The 24,239-nt window shown below is 41.4% G+C and overlaps 1 protein-coding gene across 2 annotated transcripts in view; it reads right to left on the bottom strand.

The window, feature by feature from the left end:
- CLCN4 (Cl-/H+ antiporter 4) overlaps positions 1–24,239 on the bottom strand; it is a 43,795-nt gene that overhangs the window by 13,780 nt on the left and 5,776 nt on the right. For both annotated transcript variants that reach the window (XM_085584398.1, XM_021527758.4), the window contains exons 2-8: positions 16,664–16,815; positions 16,191–16,290; positions 10,182–10,369; positions 4,795–4,917; positions 3,054–3,260; positions 2,882–2,962; positions 1,822–2,367 (exon numbers count right to left, since the gene is read on the bottom strand). In XM_085584398.1, coding sequence (XP_085440524.1) covers positions 1,822–2,367; positions 2,882–2,962; positions 3,054–3,260; positions 4,795–4,917; positions 10,182–10,369; positions 16,191–16,290; positions 16,664–16,807 — 1,389 coding nt within the window. In that variant the 5' untranslated portion in view covers positions 16,808–16,815. The remainder of the gene's footprint in view (positions 1–1,821; positions 2,368–2,881; positions 2,963–3,053; positions 3,261–4,794; positions 4,918–10,181; positions 10,370–16,190; positions 16,291–16,663; positions 16,816–24,239) is intronic.

Here is a 24,239-nt window from a genome sequence, read left to right as displayed (position 1 = left end):
GGTCTGACACAGTTTTCTTTAGTGACTGAGTTTATATATTTATAAAATATTAGTGCTTTTTTTAAAGAAATTTTGAATCCTATCTGCTGCATCCCACTGAATTAGGGAGATAAATGCTGTTTCTGACTAATAGTTTGCTTTTGAAGTCAAGATGTTCCTGGCTTTGCCTTTATTGCTTTCTCAGCAGGAAGTCAGGAGCTGCTGGTGGTTGTGTCATAGCCTTGAGAATAAGCTTAACTGAAAATAACATCTTGATTTCACCCTCTATCAGATGGAACACTTTATGGTTTTATTACTACATTTTCAGGCTAAATCAGACCAGATTTTAAATTAAACATCAAATGAAGAATAAAAATTCAGAGAAAGGAGGCTGACTGCTTAGAGGCAACTAATTCTTCATCTCAGTTTACAATATATATTCCAGGAAGCTCTGTGAATCATAACTTTGTTGTCTGTTATACAGACAAGTCACAAATCATTAAAAACAGTATTTAAATGGGAATGGAGTGGAGGAGGAAAGAGAATGAAAATGTACTTTGCCTTGGATAAGTGGATGTCAAGTGTACCAGCAAATGAGAGATGTATTTCCTGCTGGAGAAGACAATTCAGATCTGTGACAAGGGCTTGCATGTGGCTTTTGTTGTTCTCAGAGAGGAAAGTCTACTATATCTTTTTAAGTCTGAAAATATACCTTGAGCTTCCTAGAGAATTAACTAATCACCTCATCAGCACAGCACAGACACATCCAGGGCTGATAACAGCAGATGCTACACCCCTCACCACATTGTGTTAACTTTCCTAATGCAGTTCAATTGAGTCTTCTAGATTTAGTAGGTAAAACTATTTGGTCTGTTCTTTTACAGACTGGTTGAAACTGTCAATTGCTTCCAACAAATTTTAAATATATAGAATAAATAAAGAATCACATTTTGAATAAATTTAATGAACAAGCATAACAATGGGCTGTCAGCCATAAATCAGTTTCTAGTGTGAAAGGCTACAAATGGATCCTCAGTTCAAGTGCAGTGGTTAAGAGAAAGATGAGATACTTTAGGTTTCAGCATGGTATAAAATACAGTGTATAACTAAGAGAAGCTTCTCATTGTCTGCAGCCATCAGATCCAGAAATAAATGCTCAGACAATGGGAGCTGTAGACAGACAGAACCTGTTTTTTATGTGCGCTATTAATCAGATATATAAAGCTCACCACAAACAGCTTGGTATATATGGAAAGCTTGGATAAATAGTTCTTGGACCTTTCATCACTCTTTTATGGGGAAAAGGAGCTGCTGAAGGAAAAAGCTGCAAATCCAGAATATTCAAATGACTTATCAGTTAGTCTTCTCGTTCGTTCCCCTTTTTTTTCCAAGCTGCAGTGCTTAAAAAGATTAAAAAATAGACCTTTTCAGCCACTTTCATATTTCTCTGATGCTCTAAATGTGTAAAATAGTAAATTTAAAATTATTACTTCCTTGAGTATAGCTACCTTGAGGCACATTAAGACATTAATCGAACAAGACAAACAGCTAAGTAAATAGCCCATATCCATGAGAGAGCTAAAAAACAGCTGCAGTGGGAATCACCTTGAAATTGCTTATTGGCAACAGCGGGCTTAAATTTCCACATAGATTTCTTTTTCACTTAACAAAACTGCAGATGACTAGAAGGTGGAAAAGCAGGGCTCAACCCTGTGCTGCCCACAGGGCAAGTGCTGGCAGGCAGATGAGCCAGCAGCATCTCAGTGACTGCCCCGTGGCTGGGTCAGAGCCAGAGGACACAGCTGCCCATGGCAGCCCATCTGAGCCCTGCACTCGATTTACCTTCATGCCGAAAGTGAATATCGTGATGACAATTTTGAACACCAAAGCCAAGGCGAGCTGCCACATGGCAGAGTAGACTCCAGGGCCAGCGGGTCTGTCGGGAATGTCATCCAGCGGCCGGGTCATGTTCGGGTCGTTGATGTAGTCGCAGAGCTGCGAGGACTCCAGGGCGCCGCAGTCGTTGAAGAGCTCGGAGATCAGCTCGCTGGTGCTCCGGCGGGTGTAGGGGTTGGGGTAGGCGATGATGGCAGTGATAGCTGTAATCACTATCACCTCCAGCACGGGGTATTTCCCGAGTCTGGTGGTTTTCCGCCTCCTGCACCAGGCGATGTTGCATCGGATAAAGAGGGTCCCCCAGAGGCCCCCAAAGACGCCGAGCAGGATGAAGGGGAAGAGCTCGGCCATGTACCAGGGCGTGTGGTACTCCACGTAGAACAGCACCAGCCGGCTGTTTCCAAAAGGATTGATGGACCTCAGTGTGAAGGCAGCCACAAGAGCAGCAAAAAATGACCTCCAGAGGGTTTTCAGAGGAAAGTAGTAGCTGACCTAAAACCAAGCAAAGATCATAAATATTTCACTGTGTCACAGAGCGTGCTTCCTTTAAGTACCCCCACCATCTGTTTCATTTGACTTTACTGCGAGCACTAGACCTTACCACAGCCAGAACGTGTTCACAAAAGTATCAGAAAAGGCATTTTCGGATTTTATAAAAGGAGTAGCAACTAGTTGAAAACTGATAAATCCAGAATTGCTGTCTAGAATGTGTAACAAATGCTTGACAGCTTGGTCCATGCATTAGCTAGCTGAAGGCTGGAGAAACCTCAGCAGAGGAATATATTTCCATACTGAGTCATCTAATTTGTTTCCAGAAAGCCAGTGCCCTTCTGCTACTCAGATTATGCTAAAATATCTGGTTATTTCTTATTACTGGAAATTGTAGATTATTTTTGTTATAGGAGAAAAAATAAGCATATAAATATTTGAAATATAATGAGTAATCTTGGAGAAAGGTATTAAATTAAAATATATTTACTGAAGCAAGTGAATTGCCAGGTCTCACCTCTTCCAGACTAAAAAGCACACCTCCAATTGGAGCCCCAAAGGCAACTGAAACTCCAGCAGCAGCTGCAGCTGAAAGTACCTACAAAGCAAATGTTTACAAACAAGGCATGAGTTGTTTGAAACCCCGAGTATCCAGACAGGGAAATTAAAAATTTATGAGCCAACCTCACCTCTCTTCTCTTTCCTTCGTTCTTGCTGTACTTAGAGAAAAGGCTGCTGAAGAAGTTTCCGCAGCAGCAGGCCACATGGACTAATGGGCCCTCTTTCCCAAGGCTGAGGCCTGAAGACACCACCAGAACCAAGGTGACTGTTTTGATTAAAAGTGTCCATTTTCCCAGGTAGCCCCTAATAATGAACCCGCTCAAGATGGTTTTTATCTGGAAAGCAGGAAGAACATGTTGAAAAGATGAAGAATCCTTTTCTACTCTGAACTTTCAAACGGAGTTAAAACTCCAGCAGAGTTTAAAAAGTTGCAGACTGCTTGAAAAGAGACAGTGATGGAGAGAAAGAAACTGTAGGTAGGGCAGCTTTCCCACAGCAATATCTGAGCAGGGGTTGGTTAAGCAGACCACACTTTCACTGCTCTTATGGGTGGTCCCCATAACAGGCAGTAAGGACTCTCACAGAGATCAATAGAAATATGAAACTCTTACATATCTCCTTGGCTTACAAGATCAGAGTTAAGCTGGATTTGAGTTTAACAAGCAGAAAAAAAGCAAATAAACAACAACAGATTTTTTCCAGATAAAATGCACAAAAAAAGTTCTAGATATTTGGAATCACTATGCCATAAAAGCAAGCACATATTATGAAATGAGAAAGTCCAAAAGATCATATTTCTACACGTTTTGTCTTAATTTTCCTAGTGAATGACTCAGAAAGCACAATGCATGTGCATGACACAAAGGCTGCAGGGTGGGATTTGGGTTTGGACTCTAGGCCTGCAAATGGGCTGGAGCTGAGCCTCACCTCACAAGAGGGATTTACCACTTGGAAACTGGCTTTGTAGTTAACCATGAGAACTTTTTAAAACCACAAATATATCAAACACATAACAAACACACACATGACTACTTTGAACATGTAAATTATTCAAATATTTTAAATCATTTGTGGTGAGGTTTTTGAAACATTTGGATGCTTCTCTTAGAGATCAAGAACAAAAGTATGCCAAGATTTCTAAGCTTTGGGCTGTTAATTCTGTCTGCCAGATTCCTAAATAATAATTCCAGTAGTTCTATAGCACTTTTAACAAGAGACTGCCCTGATTTCAAAGACTTTTAATAACCCTGCTGGTTGAATTACAAGGTTCTTTATTTAACAGCTTAAATATCGACTGAGGCTCAATATGTAAAATATTGAAAACCAAGCAGATATTTGGCTGCTATAATGTTGTCACATTGGCACAATATACATTACTCTGTCTTTTGGAAAACAATTTGCAAAAGACGTGCACCAGACACTTTTCAGACATCCCAAATGATTGGCATCTTCAGCAGTGTAGGAAACCTTAGCTTTGTAGCCTACCCGCTTCTTTTTATTTCGCTTTTATTTAGAGTCTAGCCTAGAAAATAACTGGTTTTGTAACTGGCCCGAGTAATTTCATCCTAGGAAAATTCTCTATAATCTTCTAGTGAGTCTCTTGGAGATGCTGATTTTTAATTCACAGTCTGGCAATGAACAAGTACATGCATTAACCTGTCACAGTGGCACATGAACAATTTTTACTATGAAAAACTTAGATGATCACCATAAAAGCACAAAAAAGGAATGAAGGCAGATGAGATGGAAAGACAATTTTCTTTGTTGCTATGCTATCTCATAGTACAGTTCTGGAATGGGAAAAGGCAGCAATTTTTTGTTGTTGTGGCTTGGGGTTGTTTGGATATTCATGCACAAAGGGAAACTCACCTCTGGGATTCCAGAGCCACAGGCATAAGGAGCAAACACTCTGACCAGGGAGACTGCCAGGAAAGCAAAACATAGAGCCCACATAATGTACAGAAAATAGTTTAGAATGTAAGCACTTGCACCCTAGAAAAATAACAGTAACAAACATTGTTAGACAAAAGCAGATTGGCAAATCTCACACTTCTACTAGCGATCATGATGGAGCCTGATTTTTCATTTACATGGCAAGTGCTGCTTTTCCTCAGGAAGGACAAATAACTTTATATACTCCAACTATTTTATTACTCATGGAAAGAAGCAGCATACTATTAAATACCTAACCCATTCCATACAGTCTGTTTGCAAGGGACCCAAATACCTTAAACTGAGCATCTTTCAAACACTAAAAAGGTCTAATTAAGCCACATAAAGCTCCAAAACATTAAACAAATACTTCATAAGGGCAAAAGCAATAGGTAATGAAAAGGCGCCTAATGAAGGAATCTGCTGTTTTCATCCCATTGTGGGGGACAAGGAATGGGACCCTGATATATATTTTTCCAAGGGCTGGTACTCAAAGGTCAGTTTTCCATGCAGATGCTGATTTTTCAAACAACATCCCTGTGTATATCAGTAGCCAGTTCAGTTCACAAACAGGAAGAGTAAAACCATACAAAAATAATTTCTTTCTATATAGTGCCATCCAGGATAGGGTTGAAAATAATTTGAAAACACCATAGTTTGGCAGAACCTACTCACATATCTCAGGCTTATTTCTGACTGGAATGATTTTAAAATATTAGGGCAAAAATTACTATCTTCAAACTTAATAGCTTTACTTTTCAAACAGAATGGGAATGCTAATGATCATTATCAATGGTTGACTGAGCAATGCCACAGTGAAAACATAGTCAATAGTAACTGTCAAGTTTCTACCTTTTTCCAACGTCCAAGTCAAAACCTTTGTTAAAATCTGCCTTGGAATACCTCTGCCTCTTCACATGCATATTTTTTTAGATTAATTTCAAAAACCCACCTACATGGGCAAAAGAGAATCTACTCAGCAGCATCAAATTGACACAAGGAGCTTAAGCCTTCAAACAATATCCTGTAGCAACATGACACTACAGAATAAAAAATGGAGATGAATCTCAGTGCATGAATTGGTATGAATCCTTCACCTCTAAGTGAACTCTTCCTACCGGATGCAATCCCAGCTGCTCAAGAACATCAGGGCCCCTGCCTCTGCTCTGCAGGACAGCAGCCTGGATATCAACATTATGATAAATCAAGTAGGAAAACAGGCATTAATCAATTGTATCAGTTAACAGGCTGGCCAAGCCTTGTTCCTAGTCATAAAAAACCTAGAGATGAGAAGTCTCCATTTTCAAATCTGCAAGGAATCAACTTTTAACAGCATGGGTGTTTGCTAGCTTCATTTTCCAGGTCTGTCCAAATGAAAATACAGTAAGGATAACCCTCATCCTCATGGATGTATCTGGAAGAAGGGCAGTTTGTTAAGCTGGTGCTTGCTGAAGTTAGCAGCTGGCTCTGCTGATGACAGCAGAATGCTGAAGCAATACAGTGTTATCCCCCAGTGCCCTGGGACTGAGCAGTCACGGATCCCACCCTTGCAGTGACTGACAGCCGGTGCAGTAACCAAGGGGCTTTGTTGCTACAGCTGAAGACAGTCTCATGAATGTCTTCTCCTAGTGCTTTCAATTACAAACAGCTATGACAATATTTACCCCTCCTCTAGAAAAAACTCTGGATAGCTTGCCTCAGGGCAAAATCCTCCTGTCAGTATGAACCTGGAATACCTCCAAAGAAGGCCAACACCGTTACAAAAATCTGGCCCTAGTACGTTGAGCAGAAGCTATAGTTTTGCTCCTAAATTCACTGGAGGAAAATTAACTTTGTTTCTTTTTACTTCTTCTTCTTTTCCATCTCAGAAGTCATAAGAAAACTCTGTCAGCTCGTTACTGCAGTCACACATACACCTACAAGGCAGGACCCCACAAGAGTCCATATGGCCAGTTCAGTCTTATCCCTTGGGATATCTTTCATTGTTACATTTTCCAGATATCTGGCATTCTGCAGGTTCAACTGCAACAGCTTCTAATGATTAATAATATGAAAACCTTTGGGAAGTGAAGTAGCATTAACTCAGTATAACAAATGGTTCATTTCTCATCCATTACATGCCATTGGTAAAGCTCTGAATCAGTGAAAGTCTTGAACATGCACACTGGAGTCAGAGACTGAAGCAGATCACCAGCAGAGCTGATCCTGCTATGACCTTTCCCATGATAGCTCAAAAGACTCACCCTGGAAGCAATAGTAATGAAGCAAGAAGGAAAACTGAGCAAAATTTTGTATTTTAGTTTGCAAGACCAAGCAATATTTCAGATCTGGTGTCAGTCCAGTTTAGATATAAATGGAACACAATTGTAAGCAAGCCTTACAAACTCAGAACACTGAAACAAACCACATCCCTCAGCCCAGAGCTCTACTCTGACTCAACAGGGATCTCACACTTTGCAGACTCTCTCCTATGGATATTACAGCAGTGTGTGTCCTCAAGACTGACAGGTTCAAGGCTGAAAATTGAGAAATGGGTTCCAGCACTTCTTTGTCCTGCAGGTTTCAACTTCACGACAGGAGATCCAGAATCCCTGAAATAGGAATTCAGTCCATTGCTGGATCCAGTGTCATGATTTATGGAAGACATGAGGTCCTTTCCTCTACCCTGGACATGTGCAAAACATCAAAAATGGGGTCCTCGGCTCCAGTGAAGCTGGGGTTGGGACCAAACTGAATCTGCAGAACAGGGAAAGTCCAGATCACCAGTGACATCTGCTGACCTTTTGATCTGCCAGTGAATTTGAGGTTTTGAAATTTTCTCACACCAAAAAAACCTCTTTGGAAATAGCTCAAGACCAGAAGGGTGAAGGATAATTGGCCTACAAAACAGTGATTAGAGAAGAAAACATAGCTTGATAGGTGTCTAATGGGCTATTATGTTTTCCATAATAATTTCTATCAAGCCTCTGCTTTGGGCTCATTTTATAGGAGCACTAGAATGGAAATATTTTTCAAGAGACGCCATGGGAAAAGTCACAATTCTCCATGAAAACTTATGTATAGGGTTTATCACAGCCATAAATTGGCAAAACCATAAGGAAGAACTGATCTAAATCTCAGTCCTCAAAATGTCAAATGTAGTTGGCTATGATGAGAAAGAATCACAGTCGTACATAAAAAAAGAAGGCATGTCAGACCAGAGTACCTTTAGGGAAACTGCTCCAAATACTTTTTGCCTAAATTGTGCTCCAATGTGCACTGTTGTTTTATAGGGCTCTTCTGTAAATGTCAGGCACAAAGTGAAACAGAAAAAAAAAAAAAACAGAAAAATTATTCTGAAACTCAGACAAGTTCACTATATTTTGATACCTCCTAAAATCCTCTACCTTACAGGAACCATACAGCACAAAACTTGTCCATGTCATAAGCCTTTTGAACAGAAGCCTTTTGAGCAAAACTGAATTTTTCCTTTACAAAATCACGTTTTTATTGGGCTTTCCCTGGGATTTCATTGTAACAGTAACAGACAGATATATTACTAATATTTACAGCCTCCAGCAGACCCTCAAGAACCCACAGATCTTAGAGGCACATTTGTTTTAGGAAAGTATCTAAAACTAAGCCAAGATGAACCTTCTCTTCTTTGTCCTACTGTGGCAGTACACCAGGGCTGAGAAGCTCAGTTTGAATACAAAGTGAGTGAAGTTTCACTGTGTTCACCTGGCTGATAACTTTTCTAAAGACCATAGCACACAACAGTCATGACTGCTGGTTTTGAGAAACAGAAGAAAGGAATAAATTTTCTGAAGGATATTCATCTTTCCCATATTCCAGCCAAAGTAACAGAATGACAAACACATGCACGGGATTTCCAAATCCCCTAATAATTTTAAGTTTCCTCTTTTTTTCTTCCTTCCCAGGTCTTATTTGGTTTGCTTTGTTTAATTTTTGTTTTGTTTATTTGTTTGGGGGTTTTGCTTTTGTTTTGGGTTTGTTTTGTTTTTTGTTCTCTTACATTAATCAACCCCATTCTGTAGCGTTATATCAGGGTAATATTTCTTGAAGTCCACAAACACACAGTCACCCCAAACATCTGTTAATGAAGAGCAGGGTGAACCTAGCAAACCTCTGGCAAAGGGAAGCTTGACACTGTGACTGGCAACCTTGCTGAGAGAGTTTTGTCTCTGATGTGGTGAGAATGAGCAGGAACAGTGAGCACCCCACTACTTCCACTAGGGTTAATTAGAACTATAGAAAATTGAGTTATGTATATGCACAAACAGTCCCACCTAGTACTTCTTGTCCTGTAAACCTAAAGCAGCACTGAAGGGAGCATGAATGTCCTCAAACACTGTCTGCAGGACCAGACAACCTCCCCACTGGGGGAAGATCTGAGACAACCTCTCCAAATCACCCACCCACACATCATATTTAGTTTTTGTCAAATTCAAGTCAGACATAAGGAGGAAGGGGGAATTTGAGACAATAATTTTGCCACATATTTGAGTTGTGAAGGGGTCAATATTATTCAATACATTAAAGAACTTAAGTTGAAAATGAAATGTGTTTTTTGTATTTTTACAGGCATTATCTGCCAAATGGTGTACAGAAAGGCTTCTTTTTACTGTTTTCAAAATGAAACTTTCACCTGCTTTGCTTTGAAACACCATTCTTTGTATTTAAAATTACTACAATTATGAAAAAAAAGTGTAAGGGGGAAAAACATCTGAAAATATAAGTTTCATATCTGTTCAGATCAGTTTTTTCCCTTCCTGTCTAACACCCCTGCAAATCATTCATACTGGTAATCCCCAGGGAGCCCACTCTTTCCCCAGATTTTGGTGCTAGCTAAGTCTCTTGATGTGTCATAGAGGGACTGATTGAAAGGGATAAACAAGCAGTTCTTACACAGCTCCCTGTATCAAAATACATAAAACCCCATCCGTAATCCCAAAAATATTGTCATAAATGTATTTGTCAGTGCTCATCTCTTTTTTTGCCCCATAAAATTATGTTTTAAAGGAAAAAAAAAAGAAAATGCAGCTCAGGTCTCCTGGTGATTATGCTATGCATGTTATGAAACACTTTTAGTTTAATACTGATAAAAAGAGAGTGCAATCTCACAGTTTCCCAGTTTCCACTGCACTGAAACCACAGGACTTCCTTCAAGTTAAGCAGATATTGCTTGTGGAAATGCCTTTTTTTGCAGTGTGTTCAGTTCATTACTTTCTCTTTCAGAGAAACTCTCAGGAGGGAACATCAGCAAGTAAGAAAAGGGCATTGCCTGGCCTGCTGTGACCCCAGGCTAATCAGGCCTCCCGTACCTCAGACTGGCTTACAAGCAGCTCAGACCATTTCTGCCACTGGGGACATTTGTCCCTGTCATCAAATGTGGTTTCATTAGACGTCCAGCAGCACTGCTCATGGCTGTACCAGAAGGCAGACAGGCAGACACCCTCCTTCAGGTCTGTCATCCAATCCACAGCTAAATCTATCACTCCAGCTAATGTACCTGGCAAAAGAAATGCAGAAAAAGAAATACTGGCATTAATCAAGTTGCAAGGACAATCTATCTAACTTTAATAACATAATAAAAGGTGTGATTTAGGTAAGCAGGCACAATGTAACATTGTGTTCTCAGCCTGGAGAAGAGAAGCAGCCTCCTAGCAGCCTCCCAGCACCTGAAGGGGGTTTATGAGAAAGATGGGGACAGACTTATATCAAGGCCTGTTGCAGTAGGGCAAGGACTGATAATTTTAAACTAAGAGAGGTTGATTTAAACTAAGTATAAGGAGAAAAGATTTTTACAATGAGGGTGGTGAAACACTGGAACGGGTTGCCCAGGGAGGTGGATGCCCCATCCCTGGAAACATTCAAGGTCAGGCAAGACAGGATGGCCTTTAAAGGCCCTTTCCAACCCAATCTATTCTCTGCATCAATAAACACAAAGAACTAGGGACAATAACAAGATTTTCTGACCCTCAATGCTCTCTCATAAACTTTTATTTTAAACATTATCATTTTCATACTGATTGATGGCCAATTAGGGCAGCTATAACCAATGTCACAGACATCCCAGGCAGGTTCCCATGTGGCTGAGGGGAGGAGGCTGTGCAGGGTCTCTACACACACACTTGGCCACGGGTCTCAAACTCACTGTGTGTTTCAGGGGTAATGGAGGAGAAGGACATCTATGCTCTTGTGCAGCTTTGCTGGTCCCAACACAGCAACCTTTTAGAAGGATTATTTCATTAGAGATACAACGTAATGCCAAATTCTGACTTATGAACTTATCAGAATGGGTCTTTTGATATGTGTGTACATTGACTAGCAATCTGGACATGCAGGATAAAATTATCCTTCAAATCCTCCGTGCACCACAACGCTCCTTTCAGTTTCTCCCCGGTAATTACACAGAGCTACAGTGACACCCGCTGGCCAGCAGACACAGACACAGGCAAACTTACTGTGGCCAGACACAAAAAAAGAAAATTTCTGCTTCTCTAGCTCATTTGCTCATCAGCAATAACAACCTGCCCCAGCAGCAGCATCCTCAGAGCAGGTGGGTCCCAGGAATGCAAGAGCAGCAGGAATGGGAGGCTGGGAGCAGCCAGAACATGGACAAGCAGACCTGTCCCCATATCCATGCTTTCTGGAAAGAATGAAACTAACTGATAGAAGAGTCATTTAGCATTTTCTAGATCCCTCTCATACACAATGGAAAGAAGTCGTCATCATTACTTTTACAAATATTCATTATTAATATTCCAGGAGACTTCTAATTGATTTGAACAGAATTTATCGATGCACATCAATGTACTGGGGGAAAAATACTTTGTAAAATGCAAACTGGTTTCTTTTGGTTTGATGTTTCCAAAACTTAGAGATTTGTGGCTCCTACTAAGAATTCAAGTACATGAAGCAGGGGCCTGCTCCCTTTCCCCCAGCAGCTGGATCCAAGTGGATCCAAGAGGTGGTTTATTTAATCTGGAACTAAAGTTTTCTGATTTTCATTTCTGGAAAAGAGACGGGGGGAAAACACATTTCAAATTATTCAATAACCTTATTTTTTACTCCAAAGACCAAAAAAAACCCCACGTGTTCTTCTCCCACACTTAAAAAGGATACTTGCCACCACATTGACAAGCAATGGTGCTCAGGGTGACAGTGAAGAATTTCTGCTGTATAAAAATAATCTAAAGCACTACACAGATATATTAGACAGGATGACACACACACAGAGAAAAGGCTGCAGAAGGGAGTGATGATGTCTTTAACAATTCTTTTCTTTCATTAAGATCTTGCCTTAATTTGGTCATTATTTTCCATTTTCCCAAGTTTCTATGGAAACAATGAACCATACTGCTGGATGATGATGAATCATTGCATTGCTGGCATCCATAGATTCCTGCTTTGCAGTGAGCTCTAAATTCTCCTCCAACTTTCTGAAAGTTTCAGAAACAAGGAATTTTCATTTCTTGGACATGAGCACCAGATGCTGTGCCTCTTGCACCTCTTGATGGATCTTTAACATTCTCTGTAAGCTTCAAAGTTCATATTACACTTAACCATATTAAGCTGCATATTAATGCTATCTAGCAAAAGGTGCAAAGGAAGACAGACTTTGAATGTGTTTCCCCAATAAAGTTAATAACCATACTGAAGAACAAACATTCAGTTCTCTAATATAATAAGCTTACAGGCACCTCAGCACCAGTAAGACAATGTGCTTAACTATGCAGCTGATCTAATCCCTTTTTCCAAATTCTTAGGGATCAACACAAGGAGGAAAATGCTTTTTACTACATGCAATTTACTACACCAGCCTTCAAGAGAAGAAAATCATAAGGAGGCCCAGGATAATAATGCAATAGTAAATGCTTCACCACCTATGTGACCAGAGCTAAAAGTTTTTCAAGTTTTGCATTTTTGCAACTTGAAGTGAAATTAATGCAAGTTAATTTCACAGACAGTTCAGCATCTCAAGGTCAAGCTTTTAAATTCTTGTGCTTATTTTGGCTGCCAGGACTGTAATAGAGCATCAATTTATCTCCCTGCTTCTCCCATCAAAGGAGTTAAGTTTGTTTCCCCTTCCAGGTAACCTCCTGCCTGGAAGAAAAAATAATGAAGTACTCCAAAACCAGACAATGCTGAACTTCATTTTAGATATTAGCCTTTTACCTCTTTCCTTTTCCTTTTGTTGATGATGGCAAAATTCTTCCTTTACAGTGCCCTAATGAGAATGCTAAAAATTTGCTTTTAAAAGATAGTTTTCCTCATGCACCTGTGTCAGAAAACAACATCACTCAAGTGGTGCAGCACAGAATTACAAAGGGAATTCTTGCACATCCAGCCTCAGCATCAGAGCATTTCAGCATTATTGTGATGGCACTTTTTGTCACATAGCTTTAGAAAACACAGACACTTGCTGATCTATAAAGAGTATATGCTTTCAGCTGGCCAGTAGTAAGGGTTAGGCTGAGGAACATCCACTGGTCTGCAGGCAGGATGGGCCCAGCAAAAACTCAGAGTTCCTTAAAAATAAATGCCTAAAATTTTGGCATCCATATGTAAATGTTTAGGCTCACTCTCCATGCATTGCTTTATATGAGGAAAGCATGGAAACTCTGAGTGAGACAGGCCCAGGTAGTGTTCAGTATCTTTTTCTAGATCATTGTGGGAACAGTCTTCATTTGATCTCCTCACCAAATGACATTTTTGGGTTTTACTGTTCCTTCCCTTTTCTCTGCAATTAGCAGGCTTTGGCTATCAAAGTCTCATTTCCAGGAGTTCCTGCCATGTGACTGTGTCATACACCATCATCACCCTCCAGCCTGATGGTCAAGGTACTTGCCACAGACTGGAGGCAGTGAGGGGCTCTGCTCAAGCTAATTTATGTGTGCATCCTCACACAGGAAACTATGGCATGATCCCAAAGGCTGCTGTCACATTCTCAATATACATTGGTGTTATCTGTAACCCTTATGCTGGCTCTGCTGTGAGCAGGAAGCCAGAGAAGAACCCACTCCAGACATCCCTTTCCCACCTACACTTTTCTGGGACTAACAAAGGATGCAGGTTTGATGACACTCCAAAAACAACAGGAGATCTATATGTATGACATGTATATGACATGATACATGTAATATACATATACTGCTAAATGGAATGGTCCTCTCCTTCCTGCCTCCATCAGCTATATTTTGTATGCTCATGGCTCTGTAGTGAGTAGCACTGCTGAGCCCAAAAATCAACTGAAAACTAGTCAGGCCAAAATCCATTTTTTCCAGCAAGTCATAACCAATATTCATTTGCCCAGTGCAATTGCACATGCACAGATCAACAGGGCCCAATAACAGATGCACTGGAGAACAAGGATTGTTTCTTTTTGGCCTTGTTGGCTTGTGTTGGCAGCAGAGGCGCAGCCTTCGAGGCTTTCCAAAATCTGAAAGATAAAGTTTACCAAATCAATGGGATTTAGGCTTCTAGATCAGTTAAGCTCCATTTAAACTCCTGGGCCTGGGTAAATGACCCAAGTGCTTTTGGAAACTTGTGGAAGCCCCTGATAGCCTCTTCCTAAGAGTCCCATCTTCCTATCCTCCATGACCAGCACAGGGACAGCAGGGGCAGAATGCTCCATGGCACCCTGATGTCCTGAGTACTGCTCCTGCCACTTTTCTCTTTCTCTCCCACTCCTTGCCATACTTTCTGCTTGCCTCCGGTAATGCTTGGACTCAGCTGCTCAAGAGTTCACCCAGTGTCCATCCACTGAGCCAGGCTGCTCCCCTTGGAGCAGCAGCAGCTTCTGCCTGTTCAGCAGAGGAGGGACCATGGAGGAGCCAGGCTGGTCCATGCAATCCCATCCCATCATACAGACGCCTTTGCAGCACGTTTCTTCTCTGAGCAGGCAATATTTTACAAAGAGAGGAAAACAACACAGAGTGCCTCTTGACTGCACCACCATTTCCTCCCTCCCCAAACCTGGCTAATTTGGTTTGACTCTCTGAGGTAAAACATGTTGGTCTGCACCTTTGTTGTTGAAAAGGTTGCAAAAGCTATCAGATCTCAGCTGTAGCTTACCCTCAACCCCCATTCCCAAGCTGGGCATATCAGTGTTAGAGCTTATCAGAGGACGGTGACTCTGGCTTTTAACAGCCTTGAGGATTTCAGCAAGAGGTTTCATTGCAAATTAGAACTGAATAAAACCTTCTGGGATGTGTTTGCTAAAATGGGAATGTGTGTATGTTTACCACATTCTTTTTATGAGGAGGGGATTACTGAGGTCACTACAGCCCTCAAGGGCTTGCCCTAACTTTATTTGCAGGCAGAATTCTTCATCCCAGATGAGACTAACACTGGTCTCCAGGCAGGACTCAGCAGCCCTGGTAGTACACAGTCTATCAGACTCTTCCTGTCTCACCGTCCCAACGAAGTTTTTGTGGAAAAAATTACATGTCTATGAAATTACATAATCTGCCAAACACGTCACTTCAGAAATGTTTTCTCAAGAACTTTACTAGTACTTCTGAAGCTGCTAACAACTGTAATAAACATAATAACTTGACAGATGCTGAGCAGGAAATTCCCATCACCCCTTGGAAACTGGGAAATTTCACATGGTGCTTTCACCAAGCAGCATGACACCAGAGCACCCTGACATCACTGAAAAAGCATAAAAATGGCAGCTGTCTGAGCTGGGTCAGAGAAATGCAGCTTTCTAAGCAGGAAGATGTGCTAAACTGAGGAGAAGACAGGAACAATTGAGGAAATTAATGAATTTGCCATGTGAGTTTGAGCACGCTGCTAAATATGTAATGTCTGTCTGGTCTGGAAGCAGATCTGAAACCAAGTCAGAAACTGTATTTTGCCTTCATGCATACCTAAAGAAGATAACCCAGAGGAAATAGCAGTTTATAAAGCCCCCCTTTGAGTGTCCTCAACCAATATTTTCCCCACATCATATTTTTTACTTGCAGAATTAAAGTGATGACAAGAAAAAAAATTCCTAAAAATAAAATTGACTTCTGCAAAGCAAAGATCCAGAAAGTCAAAGCAGCCCATCAAGTATGAAGCACTCAAATGCAGATTTCCCAAAGCAATAGACAAATCCCTCTACTGGTGAAAACATTTTTTCTAGGTCAGCTCTCAAAAGGAGACTTTGCAAGTGGGTGTTTTTATTTAGAAACATAACTGCATGAATGCAAAGTTGTATGTTTAGCTTAAAAATATAAAACATCAATGGAGAGACAATGAAGCACAAAGAGAAGCAGATGGTACTGCAGCAGCTTGAGTGAAATGCTTCAGGCACAGCTGTAGCACTAACACACACGTACCTGCCAGTAGTCCTATGAGAAGCATTACAACCCATCCTGACCAGGCATCCAGCAAACTCTTGATGAATTCCCATATGGATTCTTTACTTTTGCTTGTGATCTGAAATTAAACACACATATAGATGTGCTGTTGATTCAGGTTGACAGTTTTAGAGTACACAGTTTAAAATCATTAAACTTCTAGATGGTGCATACAATTTCTCTACTCTCTACTTCCTCCAGTCCTAATAATTTATTCAGAGATGCTCAGCTAATTAAGTTGCAGCAGCCCTTTCATACTTACAAACTCAGGACATCCCATGTCCACATACTTAAAAGTTTTCCTCAAGTCATCCCACATCTATACATTTAGAAGTTCTCCTCAAGTCATGCAAGAAGGTAGGAAGCAGTAACTTTGGAAAACTGCTTGTTTTTGTCACCGCCAGGACGGCTGTGGCCCAGGGATGTGACACATCAAAGCCTGGCACCGTTACCTTGCGGTGGCGGTCAGTGTCACGCGATTTCTCCCGCAGCCAGTCGATGGTATGGAAATCTTCGTAGGTTCCAACATCAGGAAAAGGCTCATCCAGAAAATCCATCAGGTTGCCTGAACCATTCATGTCTCCTGCATTGACCATATTAGGATCTGTAAGTAGAAGAAAACCAAGTTTGTCAATAAATTCAAGCAGCTTTGTCTTTGAGGCATTTCAGAACCAAGTTTTCTGAAATACCTTCGCAAGCCAGGAATTCAAGACAGCATGAACAGTAGTCCTGGAGGGCACTCACAAACCCTTCATATTTGCTTTTAAGAAAGCAGGGGGAGAAATATTCGCCACATACCCTACTAAGGCACAAGAGGAAATAACAGATACCTGTCCCCAAACTAAAACAATCAGAAGAGGCATTTGATGGGAACTGGGATGAGGGCACATCATAGTATGAGAATGTCTATTCCAGCTAGATGGTCTGTTCAGGGACTTTGGAACAGGCAAAGGAGGAGAAAACAGAATCAAAATATACAAGAGACACAAACCTGACAGAGCAAACATAAAGAACATGAGCAGAAACAAACCTCACCACTCACACTAATTGGAGAGCTGCTGTGTGTGTGCCCTGGGATACAGACTCAGCTGCTGGTTCCATCTGCACATGAGAAAGTGGCAGCCGTGTCCAGGAGGGCTCCAGCAGCTGGGCAGGAGTCCTGGGCTGGGACTGGAGGAGGCAGCTGTGCAGTTCTACATCACTAAACAAAGTGTTGTTCTAAAGATTGCTAATCCCATCCATCCTAAAAGAGATGCCTGGGAAATGGGGTTTTCCAGAGAATACCTAGGGTTTGTAATCTGAAATGATATGTCTAAAAAATATCTGTTACAAGGAAAAAACATGAAAACACGTAAGAATGGGGACATATACAGACTTTATGGGTTGCACAGAACGGATCCTGCAGAGTCTGTAGCTCCTTGACTGACACAAAGTAACTTTTGCTGGTCACTGATGCACAGCAACAGCACCAGCGACTGCCACCCACTTTGTTCCACCAGATATAGAAATGGGAATTTCACAACAAGAAATTGAATCGTTGAAACTGTGAGGAAATTTCCCAACTCTGTAATTGGAACAGGTAAAAATGTAGCAGATAAGCTTTTAGTGAACTGTCTGTAAACCCTGATATTCTGCTCAGCCCTCTTAACTTAGTGTCTTTTTTCTTCCCCTCTCCTCATTTTCAACTGTTTTACTTGAAACCTCACCATGTAATTTTTTGCCTTAGTGGGGACTTCAGCAATGTAGTAAGTATGAATACTCTGTCAGTCTCTGCTCTCCACTGTGTAGGGTTTTTGGGTGACACAGACAATGTGCTGAGCATAAGCAGCTGAGAAAAGCATTATCTTACAGGCAACCAGCAGGTCACCATTACACCATTAAGAGAAACCCTTTCAAATTTGGAAATCAAGTAATCTCCAGGCACCAAGGCATGTTTGTCTGAGAGAATCAAGCAAGTGAATCACAGCCTGGGAAGGAAACTCAATGCAGAGCAGGTGTCCCATGCAGCGCTGCAGAGCACAAATAAGCTGCCACAAAATTGGGGTGATTTAAAAAGCAGAAGTTAAGAAGAGCAACGATTGAGAACAGAGATCCTTTGCCAAGCAGGTGAGAGCACGCTCCCACGTTCGCCAAGTGAAATGGGAATCTGAAGGTGGGATGATGTGGCTGACTACAGGAGCTGAAGCTGCAAGGGGATGCTGAGCCCAATGTCTCCTACAAGGACTGGAAAGGGAAGCTGAAATGAGGTGAAAGGATTAGACCATGCTATTGCTTTGTAACATTGTGGTACTTTGCAGATCATTTGCTTCACTCAATTCTTCCCACACAGCAAAGCAGGACCTGTAAGGAACGTGCAGCTCAGACTGTCTGCCTGCACAAGGGAGCACCCTCTGCTAAATAAACAAACTTCTGGAAACTAAAAGTATTGGCAAGTTTTCCTTAATACCACAAAAAAATTACCCAATATGCTAGTTATATCATGTAAAAAACAGCTTTTTAAGTATGTTGTCAATGCCCAGCACATGACAGTATTGTGATGGATAATACTAGGCCAGACCACAAATATGTAGGATAATTACAATCTCAGTCTGAATCAATCCCATAGATACGTGCTACACAACATGTCCAAGGAGAAAAAAATGTGCTAGAGACCACAGGGCCATGGAAGACTAAGAAAATAAACAAACTTTGAACTCAAGGTACCGTAACAGTACCTGGGAATTGCGGTGAAGTGGATGATTGCCAGCCTTGAAGTTCACTTCAGGTACTACGCTTTTGGAAGCAGAAATGTGATATCAGATTAAGCAAAACACAATTTTAGTAAATATAACTTAGCTACAGCACTTTTGAACTGAGTACTACACAGTTTCCATGTTATATCCTATCACCAAGCACTGTAAGTATCCCTTTCTTTCTCTTTATTTTGCGTTTATTTCTCTCACTTTACTTTGGCATCTGTAAAAATTTACAAGGTTTATCTCAGGATGAGCTAACTTGCCCTCTGAGTGAAGCTTGCAGAGATGCTTTCGGTTCTGCCAGCAGAACTGGAGCTTATACCAATCAATCAGTTACAGATATTTAAATACACATAAATTAAGGGCAAATTAACCTTCTCCAAATATGAATTATAGCCAGGTGTACTGCAGCAACACATTCCAATGATGGCAAAAAGCATGAACAGCCGTGGTGCTAGTTTTCTGATCTAGCATGAGAAATCCCCACTCTACCCACGATACTAAAACCTAGACTCCTTTCACAGGTGATGAGAGGAAATGAACTATTTACATTAGAAAGAAAGAGATTACTTCTCAGAAGGGATAATTTCTGTTTATTGATCAGAAAGAGACGTCAGAGGTAGACATCTTCACCTGGTCTAATGAGTGTAACACTACCAGTTCAAAAGAAAACATTGCAATACCATGATATGCAGAATTAGTTACAAATGTAGGTCCTCAGACCTGAGCTCTGAGAGAGCTTATTGTATACACTGAAAGGTGTTGAGTCTTTCTGAGGAATTGTCTAACAATTGTATTTTATCTGTTTTTTGTTCCATGTCTTAGACGTCCTTGCTGTCCTTTCTACTACATTTGCAGATGCTGATGCAACATAATTTGTGCAAGGGCTGTTTCCTGCTTAGTCCTCATTTTCTTTTCCTAATAATTTCTGGCACTCCACCAGCTTTTCCTAGGGCAGACATCCAGCACTAAGCAGTCTGCTGTGACTTCTTGAGAGACAGTGGCCAGTTTGGAGCCCATCATTCTGTAATCTCTTAGGGACATTTTCCCCTTTATCCACTTTGAATTCCATCAGCCATTTTATTCCCTACAATACATTAGAGAGCCTTAACAATGAGCACTCATTTTTACTAACTAGCTTACTGTATCTACAACTGAGCACATGTGTCCATAGTCTGCTTTAATAATTGCAAACAGGTTCTTTCTAGAAACTGAACTATAAAACAAAGACCGAACCACATCTCTCTGAACTCACAGGGTTCTGATTAGCAGACTTCCCTGGATTTAGACCCATGCCAGACTACTGTGATCCTGTAGATGTAGCAGTCCTGACAAGGACTGAGTCACAAATCAAAAAGGCCACAGTGCTGGATTGACAATTGTGCCTCCTGATAGAGACTTTCCTGGCTGCCACATAAGCCAAGACATCTTCCAGAAATCTTGGGCCAGGTCAGATGGTTAGTCCCTGATCTCCCAGCTAGCCATGCTTGGTGCACAGTATTCTGAAGCCAGAATGAGTTAGCTACCCTACAAATATCAGAGGACCTGCATGAGAGCAAGCTGAAAGGGTCCAAATATCAGCCTATGAAGCTTTATGACTGTAGGAAACCAGATAACTTTTAAACACATAAGGAAAGCAAAGAAGATATTCACACAAACAAACTAGAAAACACAGTATGCAAACACAGAGAGCTGCTGATGGACCAGAACACACCAACAAGCACAGCTGTTACTACACAGACACAAGATCTCGTTATATTTACTCACATTTTATTATTTTCTAAGGAACCAAAAGGTTATCGTATTTAGGTATTATCATATTTAGGGTCACATTTTTTTCTGCAAGTCTCATAGTGAGTACACTTGTCACTTGGCTTCAATCAGTTTGGAGCTAAGTTTTAGAGAAGAGCGATAAATCACATTTACAGTGAAAATGCTGACAAACTCAGTTTTAGAGCACTGTTACAGCATGTGCAAATGCAAAGCCACAGCTAGAAGAGCTCTATCAGTGAGCTGACATTCTAGGTAGTATGCTGACTGACTGATTGGATCTGAAATATATCTGACATGGCAAGTGCAGACCAAAACATCCCATGGTTCAAAGAAGCTGAAAAGTATACTGATGGAAAACAACGAGTTGAACAGACATCAAAGGAAAAGTCTTGGCCCTGCCTATTGCTCCTAGACATGCTAGTTCCATGCTACGTTCTTCTCATCCTGTTTTCTGTTTTAATTGGATACATTGCACTGAGGCAGGCAGTATGATTTTTTATGCAATTCCAACAAGTTTTGAGTTACTTTCAACAGATCACAGTTACTGAATTACTTCAACACTTCAAATGTTTCTAGCAGACAAATGTTCACCTACATGCTTTGCTGTTTTCCTTAAAGTGGGGGGGTGGGACACACGACAGGATGCAGGCAGCAAAGGATACCTCTTTTCTGCTGTGGCATAAGGAATAAGCAAACCTTGCAAGAGGCTGGGAGAAGAAAGCGAAAGCAGCCTGAATGCCAATTTCAAGTTTCTCAATTCACATTTGGAGTGTCCTTTTCAGGGTGTCCAAAGCATCACCTGTTGCATCTCCAACAAATGTATCATGCATTAGCCAACATGCCAAAGGAGATCACAGTGTGCCTCAGGGCTTTTCTGTGCTCTAGTACCAACACATTCACTGAGGAGATCTACTCCAGACACAAAGCTTTTGAATCATGACTCCATCGGAGCTGAGCCCACCATTCACCTGAATTGTTGGTCATGTGGCGTGACATGACAGCAGTTACTGCAAAAATGAAGGAGCATGGGGGCTGTGAAAATCTCTGGGATTTATTTTCTGTAGCTGTCAGTGATGAACAATGCAATTTTATTGGTAATCCTGACATTGGCAATCCCTTTGCATGGGCAGATGGTTTGCCACTCTGTGCCCCAATACTTGTGTTGACTGTTCCAAGGACCAAGAATGGTGACCCAGCCTCATGGCCTTTATCTGCTCAAGGGGATCTATCAAGCAAAGGTATCTTCTCCTGAGAGCTGGGTACTCTTCCAGCATCCATCCATCCCCACTCCCAAGGAATTTAGACCCAGTCACAGGGATGGACCCAGAGCACTCTCCTCACAGGGCCTGATCAAACAGGTCAGTGCTGCCAGCAGAGTGAGCTGCATCACAGAATCAGGGAATAGTTCAGGTTGGAAGGGTCAGCGTTCAGAAAGACCCCTAAGAGGGTAAAGCTGAAAGTTCCTAGAGCACAGCACAGTTACACCACAGGTCTTCAACAGCACCTGGACAGAGAAAATGGGCCTGACAGCTGAGGAGGCAGCAAGCAAGATTATTAACAGGGTCACCATGAAAGACATAAATGAAAAGTACAGGGAGATGATTATGTCTTTTGTGGAGGGGTCAGAGACTTAGCTTAGTCTGCTTAGCCTAGAAGAGACCAAGGAAGGCCAAGGTGGTGTGGATGTAATTCCCCCTCCACCACCTGCCATGTAGAAGATGATTTAGAAATGGCCACGTGGAATATAGGAGACAGGTAAACAGTCATTAAACATTCTTCTCAACAAGAAGATGCTGTTGGGTGGTGATTTTACAAGGAAGAAGTCTTCAGCAAAAGCAAGCAGGCTGAATACCCAGCAAGTCAAAGGGGTGATTTTCTATAGGTTGAAAAATATTGACAGGCAATTTAATATTATTCAATTTAGAAGCTTCAGACTGAATGAGCCAAGCAAGTTATTGACCTTCTGTCTTAATGATGAAGTTTATAAAAATGTGTTAAAATGGCCTTAAACCAGATTTTTGACTCCTAGAAAAAGCAGAAAATATGAACCCACTTACAGCCCTTTTTTTTGAAACAAAATATGGGGGAAAAATTCCCTATAAATTGAGAAAATACAGAGGAAAGACAAGATATTAATATTGGCAAATGCATTTCCTACAATTTAAGGACTAATTGCACAGCCTCCAAATACAAGTAGCTCTGCAAACCCTCAGTTCCCCACCACACTAGCACAGGCAGGCTGCAGTATCAGAAACAGTACTGTAAAATATTGCAACATTTTAACGTATGGCCCCACCACCACATATTATGGAGTTTCCAGCTATGATAGTGTGGTCAAGTTAAATACAGTCACATCTTTGATGTGCAGCTTTACCCTGAATAACCTCTATGGAAAAAATTACGAAGCCACAGCAGAGCTCAAAAAACACAGGGCACCAGATCACAGAGGAGAGGGCCTTGGAAAGAAGGGAAAGGCAGGAGGGAACACTTGGGATAAATGGCAGAAAACTGAGGCATTCCTCTGACCAAACCACTGCCTTCAGCTGCCCCCCTGAGCACCACACATGCTCATGGGTGAGCACAGAGAACAGAGCTGGCCAAGGGCACAGGCAAAGGGAGGCTCAGGGTGACACGGACGGGAGGTGACACCCAACCACCAGGGCTTCCCACCCTTCCACCACAGCCAGACTCCTTCTTCTCCTTTCCTCCTCCATTCTCTTCCTCTGAGGGGTAAACCACAGCCCAACATCCCACTCCCTGCTCCTTCCCACAATGACTCTCCCTTTAGAAAACAATTTCTTTTGGTATGAAATATCATGTGCCTGCTCCCCCTTCAAGTTTTCTTGGAAAGTCTGGGCAAAATTAGTTCAGCTGCTCGGTTATGTCAGAAAAGGGAAAAAAAAAAAAATCCCAGCTCTTTCCCTGCAAGCTGCAAATGGAATTTTTGCCAAAATTGGGTCTATATAAAAAAATGTTAAACTCACATCTCTGTTTCCAGTGAGTCTTAAAGGTCCCTCCAATAAATTTACTTGTTAGCACAGATGCTGAGGCTGTGGAAAAAGCAGGAGGGAAGCATCACTGCCTCTGGAATATTCATCTGGAATATTCATTTGAAACTGAGCTGAAACATCTCTATTAAAAGATGCCTCTCTGCTAACAGCTCAGAAGTTTGGGCAGATAAGCCTCATTAAGTGTAACAACCCCACACCCCCTTACTTCTTGAAGGAAACATGATTTGATTAGGTAAAACACTGGAAGCCTTAAACTTCTGGGTAAGAAACTACATTTCTGAAGACAGGACACCCTGGAAACCAGCCCTAACAGTATAGGAGCATGTATGGTTTCTATTCTTGGTTTCCCTCAAGTTCCCTTCTTCACAAAACAGAGAGGGAATTTCCCTTCAAAACCCATGGCTTTTACTGCCTCAGAGCTCTAGTCCACATCTGAAGAGTCAGGGATGCTACAGGGTTTTCCTCCTCATGTCAGGCACAGCTGAGCTTTGCAGCAGCAGATTTCCAGT

The sequence above is a fragment of the Lonchura striata genome, chromosome 1 (assembly GCF_050655825.1).
Source record: "Lonchura striata isolate lonStrDom1 chromosome 1, ASM5065582v1, whole genome shotgun sequence".
Classification (NCBI taxonomy): domain Eukaryota; kingdom Metazoa; phylum Chordata; class Aves; order Passeriformes; family Estrildidae; genus Lonchura; species Lonchura striata.
This window is presented reverse-complemented; position numbering and strand designations above follow the sequence as displayed.